Source organism: Mercurialis annua, linkage group LG8 (genome assembly GCF_937616625.2).
Source record: "Mercurialis annua linkage group LG8, ddMerAnnu1.2, whole genome shotgun sequence".
NCBI classification, from domain to species: domain Eukaryota; kingdom Viridiplantae; phylum Streptophyta; class Magnoliopsida; order Malpighiales; family Euphorbiaceae; genus Mercurialis; species Mercurialis annua.
In genome coordinates, this window is record NC_065577.1 from 25,329,225 (window position 1) to 25,343,917 (window position 14,693).

Here is a 14,693-nt window from a genome sequence, read left to right on the forward strand (position 1 = left end):
GATTTTCAGATAAATATATATAAAATAGGAAAAGAATCTCACAAATACAATTTGACCAGGACTGATAGAAAATTACGGGTTGACTTTAAAATCTAGCAAAACTATGTTTCCTCTTTTGCATATATACGATTCAATATAAATAGGAAACAAAACCCATGCAAAATCAATCATTCAAAAAGTTAAGAGATTCTGTTAAACTCAAACAACAAATTCTCTCAAAATTCAAAACAGGGCATCGATTAATCACTGATTAGAACACGATCAATTACAAAATTGATCATCGCGATCAATCACAGTTCCACAGAAAAGGATAATCAATCAAAACATTGGAGAAAAAGCGATGAATCACGACGACATGTGTTTACCAAACGATTTCGGTGAGTTTAATCAATCACAATTGTGCTAACTTTCAATCTTAATCGTGATTTTTAATTGAGCTGAAATATCATACAAATTTAACTAAAAGCATATAATAATCAGTTAAACAACTCAAATCAAACTAAATTTAGGTTTTTTATGATTCTCAAAATGTTTAGATGTGTTTATTTAGCCGAAAGCTGTGTAAATTGTTAAAATTATGAGTTAAGTAAACAATTATGGTACCCTGTAGTAAATTATGTATTGTTAGTTTACTAAAAGTGTTCTATGCGTTTGAATATGTTACAATGTGTATGCTGAGTGAATGTGTTACAATGTGTACGTGCATGAGTGAATTTCAGCTTTTGAGAATTTAGAAAATGAAACTTACAATATTTTTTATAAGTTTTCAACAATTATAATTATCACTGTATATTTAATTTATTTTAATGTATATTTCTTAGTTTAGGTATTCTGTTTATAGATTATAAGAACTTTTATACTAAATTAAGTGCTAGTAAACAGTTAGTAAACTCATATATTACTACTGAATTTCAATTAACAGTTTAATAGTTTTCTATATTTAAATATATCTCAGTGAGTTAAAATATGTTTTTGATGTTATAAACATGATAATGAAATCAATTTGCAGTGTTTATTTTATTTTTAGATAACTAATGCTATTTTTATAAGTTTATTGATTTTATATAAATGTGATGCAGCAAAAGCAACACTTCAAGGTCTTGTATACTACAATGGAGTATGGGATAAAGATTTAAATTACTCCAACTATAAGGTGAAAGGAATAATAATAAAGGAAGACATAAACTTTCAAAAACTGAAGGAAATGATAGCTAGAATACTGAAGGTAAACCACTGGGAAACAGAATTGGAAATTAAATATCGTTTAGAAGACAGCTACCAGATTTTAGAAGTTGAAGACAATGACAACCTACAATTCTACATTGAACTAAAAAAAAGGAAATGCGAGTAACCAAATTTCCTTTGTGTGTTACTAACAAAGTATGCGATGAACAGTGGAAATCACTGGAATCTGAAAGCTTACATTCTGCCACAATGATTGAAGGACAGTCAGTAAATATGATCTCCAGTGAAACAACAATGGATATTGTTAAATATGCTGAAATTTTGGGAGAACATAATAGCAAAGAAGAAGAAAAAGCTGAGAGAACACCAGAAGACATCTCAATGGTCACTGAACCTAGTATAAAGGATATATATGTCGGACAGATCTTTAAGGATAAAAAGATCACGATAAATAGTTTTTGTTTTTACACAATTGCTAACCACTTTCAATATAAAGTGAGTAAATCATGCCCGAAGGAATATATAGTTAATTGCTTAGACGACAATTGCAAGTGGACTGTAAGAGCTTTAAGAGATGGAAAGACAAGTATGTTTGTTGTTAGAAGAGTGAATAACATCCACACCTGTCCACCAGAAATTTGAATGGAAGACAAACAACAAGCTACGTCATCAATAATTGGGGAATATATAAAAACAAAGTTTTTGGATGTTAAAACAATTTATACCCCATCCGACATAATTGTAGACATACAAAAAATTTTGGGGTGATTTTGAGTTATAATAGGGCATGGAGATCAAAAGGAAAGGCGCTAGATCAGATTAGAGGTAATCCATGTGACTCATATTCTATTTTGCCAAAATTTCAACACATGCTTTTACAAACTAATCCGGGGTCAGTAGTAGATATACAGACATCCGATGGAAAATTTGAATATGTTTTTATGGCTCTCGATGCATACATAAAAGGTTGGAAGTACTGTAGACCAGTGATTGTAGTCGATGCAACATTTTTAAAATCAACCTATGGTGGAATGCTATTGACAGCATCCACCCAAGATGGGAATGGTAAGATTTTTCCACTAGCATTTGCTGTTGTTGATTCTGAAAATCATGCTTCTTGGGAATACTTTTTTGCAAAATTACTAGAAGCTTTTGGTCGGAGGGCTGGATTGTGTATAGTATCAGATAGGCACGATAGCATATCTGAGGCGGTCAAAAACATTTTTCCAGCAGCAAGTCATGGAATTTGTGTATACCATTTACTAAACAATGTTAAACTAAAGTTCAAAAAGAAAACAAATGCAAAAGCGTTGAGAGAGTGTTTCCATGGAGCTGCAAAGTCTTACTCAGTTCAGTCTTTTGACTATTTCATGGAGCAACTAGATGCTGTAAATGTTGCAATTCGACCCTATCTGGAAGAAATTGGTGTCAAAAAATGGGCAAGAGCACATTGCACAGACAATAGGTTCTCAACAATGACTTCATATACAGCCGAATCTATGAATGCAGCTATCAAAGCAGCTAGGGAGTTACCAGTAGTGACACTTCTTGAATATTTGAGATTCTTGACGCAAAAATGGACTTACACGAATAGAAATGCTGCAATCTGTACAATGACTAAGTTGACAAGCAAAGCAGAAAATGATCTCAGAGATAACTATGCAATTTCTTTGAAAATAAAGGTACATTTTTTTCACTCCTTTAGCAATCTGTTAGTTAAACCTTAATAGACTATATATATATCTTTAACTTTTTTATCTTTGCTTCTATGTTTTTGATTATTGTGTTTTATGTTTTATTTTATTGTATATATGTTTTCTAAACCTATTAATGCTGTTATTATTATTTTTCACTCTTTTAGTAAACTGTTAGTTGCCATTTAGAGGACCAAATGTATTTTTTAACATTTTTATCTTTCTTTGTATGTTTTGATTATTGTGTTTTATGTTTTATTTTATTGTATATAGGTTTACTGACAGTGTTCTATAATTAATTTCTAATGTATTCTATAATTAAGTTATAATGTGTTTTTTTATAACACAGGCTTCAACATCAGTTACTAATGTGCATAATGTGTAAGATGGTGAAAAGACATTTATAGTGAAACTGAGAGAAAAGAACTGTACATGTGGCAGATTTCAAATTGATGAGATGCCGTGTCCACATACACTTGCAATATTATCCTCACTACACCTAGATCCTTATCAATACTGCTCTAAATTCTTCACCAAAGAGAATCTGCTTGCAATGTATGATGGAGTTGTGTATCCAATGCCAAGTCAAAACAATTGGTACCTACTGAAATTGAGAGGATTGAAATACTTCCACTAATAGGAAAGATACTAGCTGGAAGACCAAAAAAAAGAAGACTAAATGGACCATTGGAAACAATTAATCCAAGTAAGTGTGGAAGATATGAACAAAGAGGACATAACCGAAAGACATGTCGAAATCTACCAAAGTAGAATGTTATTTTTCAGTAATTGATTTATAATACAACATCATTGAAATTTTTTAAACACTATTATTGTTTGTTTGTGAACAAGTTACATATGTTTATTAATAAAAAACTGATTTTGCATCTGAATACTAATTTACTAAATATTTTAAAAATATATGTAATGATCAGGTTACTAAATATGAACTAACAGATTGCTAAAAAAGTATACAAATCTGTAAAGTATAATACTTAACAGTAAAAGAATTTATAGCCTTAAAACATAAAATATATATAGTCAATGGTAACTAACAGTTTATTAAAGTAAAATAACTTACAAAACCATATACTCTACTACATGGTAACTAACAATTTACTAAATTACAAAAACATATAGTCTACTAAGTGGTAGCTAACAATTTACTAATATATATATATATATATATATATATATATATATATATATATTTCAGTGAGTTAAGAGTTAACTAACATATTATTAAAAGAGTGAATATATATATATATATATATAAAAAAAAAAAAGTTAAATGGTAACTAATAGTTTACTAAGGGTTAACTAACTATTATCTAGAATGTTAAAAAAATTATACTAAGTAATGTTCTTTTATTAATTTTTATACTCTTTTAGCAATTTTTTAGTTAAATCTTAGTTACTTCTTTATCTTTAAATGTAGTGAGGAAATCAAAGTGGTAGCTAACAATTTACTAAATAATATATATATATTCAGTAAGTTAAGGGTTAACTAACATATTAATAAAAGAGTGAATATATATATATATAAAAGTTAAATGGTAACTAACAATTTACTAAGGGTTAACTGACTATTATCTAGAGTGTTAAAAAAATTATACTAAGTAATGTTTTTTAATTAATTTTTATACTCTTTTAGCAATTTTTTAGTTAAATCTTAGTTACTTCTTTATGTTTAGTTATAATTACATATTTTGAAATTGAGTATGCTTTATTTTCACAAATCATTTATCTTTTTAGCACAAAAAATTTGATCTTTCCATCATAAAAGAGATAAAACACAATAGTACAAACATTCAAGCTTAAAAAATTTAAAATTATATACAGTCTTCTAAGAGTTAACTAATAGATTTCTAAAAGTTTAAAAAACATTTGAAAAAACATTAGTTTACAGTAAAAAAACATTCATAGTTTTAGAAAACCTATATAGAAAACAAAAGACATAAAATAATCGAAACATATAAGAAAAGGTAAAAATTTAAAAATTATATATATTCTTCTAAGAGTTAACTAACAGGATTCTAAAAATTTAAAATATATTTGAAAAAATATTAGTTTATAGTAAAAAAGCATTCATAGTTTTAGAAAACCTATATAAAAAAAGACATAAAATAATTGAAACATAAAAGAAAAGACAAAAATTAAATATCACATATTATTTTCTAAAAGAAAACTAAAAGATTGCTAAAAGAGAAAAAAATTTAGAACAACATTAGTTTAAAGTAAAAGCATTCATAGGTTTAAAAAACCTATATACAAAAAAAAACACATAATAATTCAAAAACACTAGTTTAACTAAAATCCATGCTATATTAAACATTTACTGATTCAAACATACCATTAAAAATTCATACTATACTAAACATTTACTAATCTGACACCTTTTTCTTCCCTTTTTTGTTGCTTTTCCATCGTTCTTCTTCGATTCAATCTCTTCATCACTAACAATATTTTCCGCATTCTTCATCATGCCATATCGGTACAACAGATATGAGAGACGCATCCGATAGCGATTAATATACAGAGTCAACGGAATAGGTTTATTATGAATCAAATGCTCTGCAAACGCGAGAGTGAACACTCCACAATCACTGTTTAAAAAAAAGACTTATTTAATAATCAACAAATGACCTATTGAATGCACAAAAACGTAGATGTATATAAAACTATAAATATATAAAAACTTACGTTTCTTGTTGCTCTGGAAGGCTGGAAACAGATACAATATTGAAAGGATCACAAAAATCCTTATTCTGATAAGCAGGAGAGTTAAAATCAATGTCGCTCCTCATTTGATAAATATTCATACGAGTTCAAAACAGAGGAATGAGAACTGAATATTTCGTGGCTGCTTCCATTCCAAGAGCCCTCGACAAAGCTGATTGCATGGAATTATAGACATATATGCATCTCTCTTTAAAGACCAAACGTCCCAAAATCCAATGTTTCTGAGTGTTCACGTATATGGGAAAAAGAACCTCATCCACGTCCTTCCAATGAGTATTGCAAAGAACCTTATCTCCACGAATAAAATCAGCTACAGTACTACGCTTACTGACAGTAGATACATCACGCTTCTTCTTTTTTGTATATGCCACGTACGTTGCACACATTCTATCGTCAAACAGACAGTCAGTTGTGGTAATTCGCAAACCATCTAACGGCTTATACTTGGCTTTTTTGCGGATATAATACATAACCAGAGTGTTATGCTGTAAATAAAAGTTAAATGGAAATTAAAACCAAATGTAGTACTTAAACACAATAATAAAACAAGTAAAAATACTTCAGATGACGTCAAAAATTGACCACTACACTTAATCGCATAAAACCATGATTTTTTCGCAATATGTTCCACTCCAAAATTCATTCTTGGTCGAATCATGTTGTCATTATCTAGATAAAACTTTTTCCTACAAATATCAAAACAAAAAACAGTTAAAATATATTTATAATGCATTAAAATATTAAAACTTAAAAATAGAAAAACGTACTTAAGATCAGGCCTCAGACCACACTGAATCCAATCAACAAAATCTTGTAGTTCTGCACATTGAATATCTCCATCAACATTGTCATCAAGAGGATTCAGTTTCTTCACACGTTTTACGTTCTCTTTAGCCTTGATAAATGCTAGTGGCTTTGCATAAGGAATTTTGAACTCAGAGGCAATCTTTGAAATTTGTTGCCATTATTATTATTATATCAAATAAAATCACAAAAATAACTGTAAATAGTAATTAGTAGACTATTAATAACTATTTAGAACCTACTTAGTATAACAAAAAGACAGTAAATATAATTGAAATACTACCTCTGATGGACTGCCTCGATACACAATAATTGTTTTCAAAGACGCCTTCTGTAACTATTTAAAAAAAATAATAATTTATGAAAAAACAACAATAAATTATTAATCACTATTAAATTTTAATAAATACCTCAGAAGCTTCTTTTGCAACTTGACCAGCGGAAGCTTCTTTTGCAACTTGATCAGCGGCTTGTTGTTCAATACGATCAGCAGCTTGTTTTTCAATACGATCAGCAGCTTGTTTTTCAATACGATCACAAACATAAGCAAGATCATTGAGACAAGCTTCATCAAATATAGATTCATCCTCTAATCCCTCATCAACTTCATAAACCTTCTAAATAAAAACTATATATTAATAACAGTCCAAAAACAAATAAAATGTATATTGGTAAACTATTGGTAAACTGTTGGTATACTGTTAGTAAATTGTCAAAAAACTTACTTTAAATCAGAATAAAAGTAATAAACAAATTACCTTGCGAAGAAGACCAGCGTCTCTTTCAGCTTTATCAACAGCATCTATTTGAGCTACGATGAATAACAATCGGATGACAACAACAATAATACAAAAGAAACTACGTAAATAGAGAAGCATGAGCCAATTGAGTATTCACATTACTCAACCAAGAATGATGATGGGATTAGATGTATTAAACAAAAGTAAAGAATCAAAAACAGAGAATCGTAAGTACAGATGAATACGACTAATGTCATCATAAAAGAGAAATATCGAGTGACAAAGATTATCATCTTTAGTGATGAGATATCATTAGGATGAGCTATCATTGAACATTAGTAAGGAACTGAAAGTTCAGTTACAAGTACAAGAGTTAATAGTGTTATATATCGGACAAAGAACATATAAAAGAGCTACGTATCCAAGATACAAAAGAAGAGATCCGATGTAATAAGTTATAGTACATAAGGATATCACTGAGGTCACTATTGAAGAAGATAACGGCATGAAGGTCAGTAATAACTGTTCCACGCGCCGACATGCGCCATAAGATGAATATGGTGGACCTATTGTGAATGGAATTCAAGATATTAAGGCGTAGAATGAATCAAGAAAGTATATGAAAATTCGAGGACGGATTTTTATAAGGGGGGAAGAATGTAATACCCCAAAAGATTTAATTATCTAATTGGACCACGTGTCCACTTTTTAGTGGCCGGAGTGGCAATATCGGAGGAATCTCCGAGAAATTTAATAAATAAATCCAAAGGTGTCTTTGCCTTGGCCTTTGTATGTCGGGCCTTTCCTTGGCTTGCCGTGCCAAGGCTCCTCGCGCTGTGATGCGTACCGTTGCATCGCGAGGGCAAGCCTCGCGTTGTGCCCATCGTTGGTACGACGTGAAGGTGAGGGCAGTAACCCTAAGGGCTGTACTCAGGCATGAAAAACTCACTTACTTCATTCTTAAGATACCTACAAATATATCCAACATCATCACAATACTCGTAAACATCAATAACGCACAAACAATGCTTAAAACAAATCAGTTACGCAAAATCAACATGATTACGATCAAACGATTCATTCGCAAAACATACAACCCCTAACCCTAAAATTTCGGAAACCCAAAAAGAAACCTTACCTTGATTTGAAGACTTAGTTTTTAGAGAGTCGAATTTCCAAAAGATTGGCGCAAGAATCGTCGAATTCTAACACCGGACAAAGAAAACGCGATAGATCGAAGTTGATCGTCTCCTTCCCCTTCTTTACCAAGTTTGTTATTTTCTTTATCTGATCATATCAATTCATTCGTATCAAATCCATTCATATAGATTGGTAAATATACCACTTTGGTCCCTCACTTAAACCAAACATTTTTTAATTCCTTCTAAATCTTGTCTCCATTATTATGGTTTAAAGTACAACCAAATCTTTCATCTTTACCCTTTTATTTATTTGTCCTTCTCACTTTTGTTTTTATTATCAATATGTGATTTAATTAATAATCCATTTAATCCTCCGCTTCTTTTACTTTTACTCATTTCCTTTTTAACTTTTCTTTTATCCAAATGACTAATTAATCACTTAAATTTTGATAATTACGTATTATTATACCCAAATAAATTATACGACATTACAATATAATTATTTTCTTCGATAATCTTTTATCAATTGTTCTCGACTATTATATTAATTATTTTCAATAATTAATAATACGGGATGTTAAAATTCACTTTATACTCTTCTCTTATAATGTTTTTTAGTTCCGATTTCACTCCTTTTGTTAAATTCTAATATCAGAATTTCCTTATTAGAATGTTAAAACCGACCTACTTCGGTCTTATTTTATTTAATCCGTTCGATAATCTCTTATTATCGTCACTCCGGTTATTCAAAACAAGACACCTTTCCCACTTTAGCAACGTCAAACTTACGGGATATTACATTGCTACACATCAATTTTAAGGTGGATTCTACATCCGGATAGCCAAAAAACGAGCCAATGTTTTAGAGCGGTATTATTGAGGATATAATTATTTTTTCCATCACTTTTTCCGTCTTTAATTTAGAACCGCTAGATTTCGAGTCTTAAACTGCATGTTTATGTGTTCTGCCATAAACTGTGTTTTTAAAATAATTGCTATGTTTTTAAGCGTTTGACATGATTTTCATGAAAATGACATAAAAACATGTTTATCAGTTGTTTTAATATGTTTTAATCATCATATGTTAAAAATGTTAAATTCTGATGCTTAAAACGCATGCTTAGAGATTAAATTGTCATGATTGCCATGTTCTTACTTGTTTTTCTATGATTTCCATAAAATCAGCTTAGAAACATGTCATTAGGGTCTTTAATTCAATTTTAAACATTGTATTTCAGTTCCGGTACATTTCAGTATATTTTTTTATGCATTTTGATCTGTTTTGAGTGTTTTTGCATGAAACTCGAACCAAAAACGACGAACCCCAGTGCCACACCATGGTGGCACCAGCGCTACTCCTAGTGGCACCATTATGGTCCTTTATTCTTCAATCCTAACGCTTTCCAGATCTTCCCGATGCAATCTAGACCTTCGTTTTGTGTTTCCGGGTTTGTTGGAACTCAGAATTAGACCTCGATTGAGCCCACAGACATGTAATTAGTTGTAGGATATGTTATTAAGTTATAATAGGATATATCCATTTATTTCAGGCCCAAAAGCCCAAATTTGTAATTTGTCATGCCAACCGTGCCTTGAAGCCCATGTCCGCTAGAGACCAGCAACTTCCAGAAGGTGTTCCGGGTTCGTTTAAACTTGAAATTGATCCCGGTTCAAACCAGTTGATCTGTATCAAAGAGACAAAGAACTTATGTATTCTGACCGAGTCCAGATTCTGATCACACAGACTTCCAGATGACAAACGAGTGCTAGACACTCCGGGTTTACAAGGTTAAAAAGTATTTCTAACCTCGTTTGTATATCAACTACCTAGATGTATGCTTGCATTGTTTATATTCTTTCAAAAGCATGTCCAGATTCAATATCAATATGTAAATGAATTTTACCACGTTAAATTAACAAAATCTAATAAGTCCAGCAAATCACTTAGAAATCATAAGGTTGCCATAAAAATATAAATAGTCGTTGTATAGGCATTCAAGATGAATTAATAAAATCAACCTCACGTATACATCATGTTTAGGCTTTGTTCATATACGCGTCTCATATGTTTTGCCGCTTTCTAGACTTGTTTACATTTCTAATATGATATCATGTGGACTGCATGTGTGATTAAGATGAGATTAATTAATATGTCATGAAAATATATGAAGTGTTCGATAATTCAAGTACAAGAGTCTTGATAGTGTCCATGAATCCGGTATTTTGGTCCGATGTACGATAATCTTACCCATAACCGAGTGAGGTTATCTAGTCGGTAGGAAAGGTATTTCCTATCTTATCTAGGTGGCGACTCCATTATTTTCATAACCTTACTAGATCTGAAGTCATCCATAAGCTTGGGTGAGTGGCACTCAAACCCCGCTCCAATCATAGTGGCGACTCCACTAAGGATGATTAAACTGTTTTTAAACATCAAAACTCAAAATGTTTTCAGAATTCAAAAATAGTTGCCATGAACACAACTACATGACTTGCTTCTTATTGAACACTCTTATTTTCCAAACATATTTGTGCATGCGGCATTACATTAGATTCTTCTCTTCTCGTCCTACTATGTAAGAGACCCTACATCAATCCCGATGCTTATAGCTGATCTCACGTTTTGGTGTTGTAGTCCAACGTCCAAAACATCTTATGCGGAGTAGCATCACTCATAACCCAGTACCTCGGTCGCTTGTACTTGTGATTAAGGAGAGCTATCAAAGGTATTTGTCTATGGGGATCTTAAACTGGTTACTAACAATACCCATCGACTCAGCTTACATACATTCTGGCCTAGACACTACCCTCTAAGGAATTACCCAATATAATGTTTGTATTTGAGGCATGATGTCAATGTAAGGATTCTAAATCCATTTTTCAAAATATCCAGTTTCATTCTTAGTCTTCGGTAAGGCCTAATAACTTTTACCCAGTTTTCAAAACCAAATTTTCAACAACACCCTATTAGGCCAGACCCAAATACCATATCCAATCAAGTAAATTCCATTTTCTTGGTCAACCCCTATATTTAGTTCGAATCAACTAAAGTCCATTTACTTGATCAATCCTAATATCTAGATCTGGTCAAGTAAAGTCCATTTACTTGATCACCCGTCGAGGCTTAGTTACTTCCCAAAATTTTGGTGACATCCTTGGTTCACCTTGTCTATATGTTTCCATACCTTCCAATTGAGGGGAAAAACAAATTCATACATTGACTATGTCACTTATCTGTTTTTAGGACCGCTAGAAGAGAGCTTGTAGGTACATGTCGACCTTAGCATTTCAGATGCGATAGTCAGACAAAAACTCCTTGGAATAAACCTTGCCCAGAACCGTGTGTAGGAGGAATAAGGCTGGAAGGAACAACATGTCTCCGTGATATCTGCTATTTTATGTGCTACGTGCTACGTGTTAACTAGCCTTGCATATCATAAGCATTCACATCATTCATCCATGCATCCCGTATGCCATGCATCAAATAGGAACCCTTGATGGATGAAACAACATACACGCATCATGCACTAACTAGTTGTATTTTAGCCATTCTACTGACTGCTATATTGGGTACCTAGCCAACATCTAGAATGTCAAGGAACCATCCAGACAAATGAGAAAATGGTTCAACCATGTATTCTACGACTCCAGCATCGACGATTTAAACAGCTTGACGAATCAGAAAACAAGTTTATTACGACTCCAGCATTAGCGATCCAGACAGCCCGACGTATCAGAAAACAGTTCTAACAAGTCTTTTACGACTCCAGCATCGGCGATCCACACAGCCTGACGAATCTGAAAACAGTTCTACCGAATCTTGTACGACTCCAGCATCCGCGATCCAGACAGCCCGAAAAATTAGAAAATGGTTCTACCAAGTCTTCTACAACTCAAGCATCAGCGATCCATACAGGCCGACGAATCAGAAAGCGGTTCTACCAAATCTTTTACGACTCCAGCATCGACGATCTAGACAGCCTGGCGAATCAGCTAAAGGTTAAGAAAGTCTTCTCAACTCTAAAGTATACAATACATATAGTCAAACAGATCAGTGAACAGTTTTCCTTCCATAAGATCTTCATATAGTAGAAGCTTCATATTAGTCAACTCAGCTAGAGTGTTAGAATCAACCCGAGAAGTGTTAATCTTAGTTCAACCAGTATGTCAGAATCAACCAAAAGGTACCATTTGCAGTCAAGATCAGCTTGGATCAGCCAAGTAATGCATTCCAAAATGAATCAAGAGGGGATTAAGAGTACCTTCACAGATCTTCAAAAATGAAATTGTCGAAGCTAGTTGACAGGCGACGACCTCATCACATTCGATGATCACTAATGTTTTTGATATAAGATTATATTCGATGATCATTGATAGGACCCAAAAAGAGAGATCTCCATCTATCAATTATTAAATGAGCCAGTAATATAGATCTTTTATCGTATATGTATGTTTCAATTATTGACCAACACATGAACCTAGAAAGAACAGAAAAATGACCATAAATTCCAATACCACAATGTTTGAGACAATGGAACAAGAAATTTATCAATAAATCAAACTTTTCTAAAATTTTCTTATGCATTTTCCAGTCGCGCAATATAAATGTTGAAATGCGCACAGACTGTTTGGAAACAAACAAATGGGTCCCGCCAAGGTCAAATAGTAAAATCCAAAATAGGCCAAGCAAGCTAGTGTAATACCCTGAAATTTGGGTATTTTAAAAATAAGCAGTGCATCTCATTTTAAATGATTAAAATGGGAAAAATAAGAAATTGAGCGGAATAAGTAAATAAAGAAAGATCTAAGTAGGTCAACATTGAAATTGAAATAAGAAAATATCCATAATAATATTCCATAAAAGAAATAGAATTGGATTAAAGTGACAAATATAAGCAAGTGGCTAAAGGTACAATTTAGCTCAAAATTGGAAAGTAAGCTTTTAATTCCCCGAAAATAAAAATTAAATAGAAAATTAAAGGGACTTAGTTCTTCTAAAAATAATATAGATAAATTGGTTATCGATAATTATTCAAACAAAATTTGGGCAATTTTTTTGGAAAAAATGCAATTTGGCTCAAATTGGAATTTGAGTTTTTTTAGCCAAAGATTGCTAAAATAAATCATCGGAAATGGAATTATGAGTTAATAGAGTGATATTATTTATTTGGATAATAAATAATATTAAATTTTCCGAGGTGTAAAAATCGGGTATTTAATCGATGAAATCAAACATTTTATAAGCTAGAAATCAAATCGGTTTAAGTCGAATTCTTTAAGGAATAAAGATGGCTTTTTGCATTAATTATAAATAGTAAGGGAATTAATTTTTATTTCTAAAAAACCATTTTTCTTCAGCTGAATGCACAAATCCCGTATCATCTTCTTCTCCAAACCTTCAAATCTTCAAATAGCCATATCTCCTTTGTTTCTCAACGGAATTGAGTGACTTTTGCTGCCACGGAACGAGGAAAGGACCCTCTACTAGATTATGTCTTCAATTTGAGGTAAGGTTGAGTATTTCTGGTTAGGATTTCTACTGTAATTAATTATGCTTTGATGATAACTGGTGTAATTGATGTGTGTAAGGTGATTTGGAGCTTGAATGGAGAATATTAATGGTGATTCTTGATGATATGACCTTCGGTGGTGAGACATCAGCCAAGGTAAGCTATAAGTGTTGAATTGTGCTTAAGCTAAATTGATGAAATTTAAATAAAGACTTGGCTTATGGTTCGACAATTGTATGGAATTTGTGATGTTTGATTGTTTAATGATGCTAAGTATAGAAGTGTGTTGTTATTGATTGAATATTTGTAATGGAACTTGGTAAGGGTATTCGGACACCAAGTTAGGAGGATGATATTGATGCAATTGATAATCATAAGCCTTGTTTTTGAGCTATAATAGCTGAAACTAAATGAGTATGATTGATGAATATAGATTGAAAAAGGAATGATAGGTTCAGCCATCATAGTGAATTCATGCTTGAATGAGTTTGATAATATTTAGGTCTTTGATTGTATATGGTTATGGTGAGTATACTGGATGAATGGAGTTGATAAAGAAACCTAATGTCGATAGGTTTTCAAACCTCGACGCGTAATCGTTTCAATCCGAAGTTACGCGAGATAGTTTGACGATTTTACGATAAATCGTTAAACGATTCTAATCAACTTATAAATCATGCTAAATAATGAGTGTGAAGCATGAAAGTAATGAAAAATTGATGAAAATGGCATATATGGTCTGTTTGAGTGCAAAAGGATAATGGTTACGGATTCAGCGTTTTACGTTTAAAATGGAAACTAAAAAGTTGACGCAAATTGTGATAGAGTCAAAATTAAACATTTTAGATTATTTGGTTACTATAACCAATAAAGTAT

At 31.8% G+C, this 14,693-nt stretch overlaps 2 protein-coding genes across 2 annotated transcripts; one reads left to right on the forward strand and one right to left on the reverse strand.

The window, feature by feature from the left end:
- Nucleotides 1-2,054: 2,054 nt before the first annotated feature.
- LOC126661769 (protein FAR1-RELATED SEQUENCE 5-like) lies at nt 2,055-3,516 on the forward strand. The gene is made up of 3 exons (XM_050355634.1): nt 2,055-2,867; nt 3,229-3,260; nt 3,321-3,516. Exons 1-3 carry the CDS (start codon nt 2,055-2,057, stop codon nt 3,514-3,516), a joined length of 1,041 nt encoding a protein of 346 aa, XP_050211591.1.
- A 1,618-nt stretch (nt 3,517-5,134) lies between these two features.
- On the reverse strand, nt 5,135-6,061 carry LOC126661770 (uncharacterized). The gene is made up of 3 exons (XM_056104136.1): nt 5,583-6,061; nt 5,254-5,485; nt 5,135-5,143 (listed from the first exon to the last, which is right to left on the reverse strand). The coding sequence occupies exons 1-3, from the start codon at nt 5,699-5,701 to the stop codon at nt 5,135-5,137; spliced, it is 360 nt and encodes a 119-aa protein (XP_055960111.1). The 5' UTR covers nt 5,702-6,061.
- Nucleotides 6,062-14,693: the final 8,632 nt, after the last annotated feature.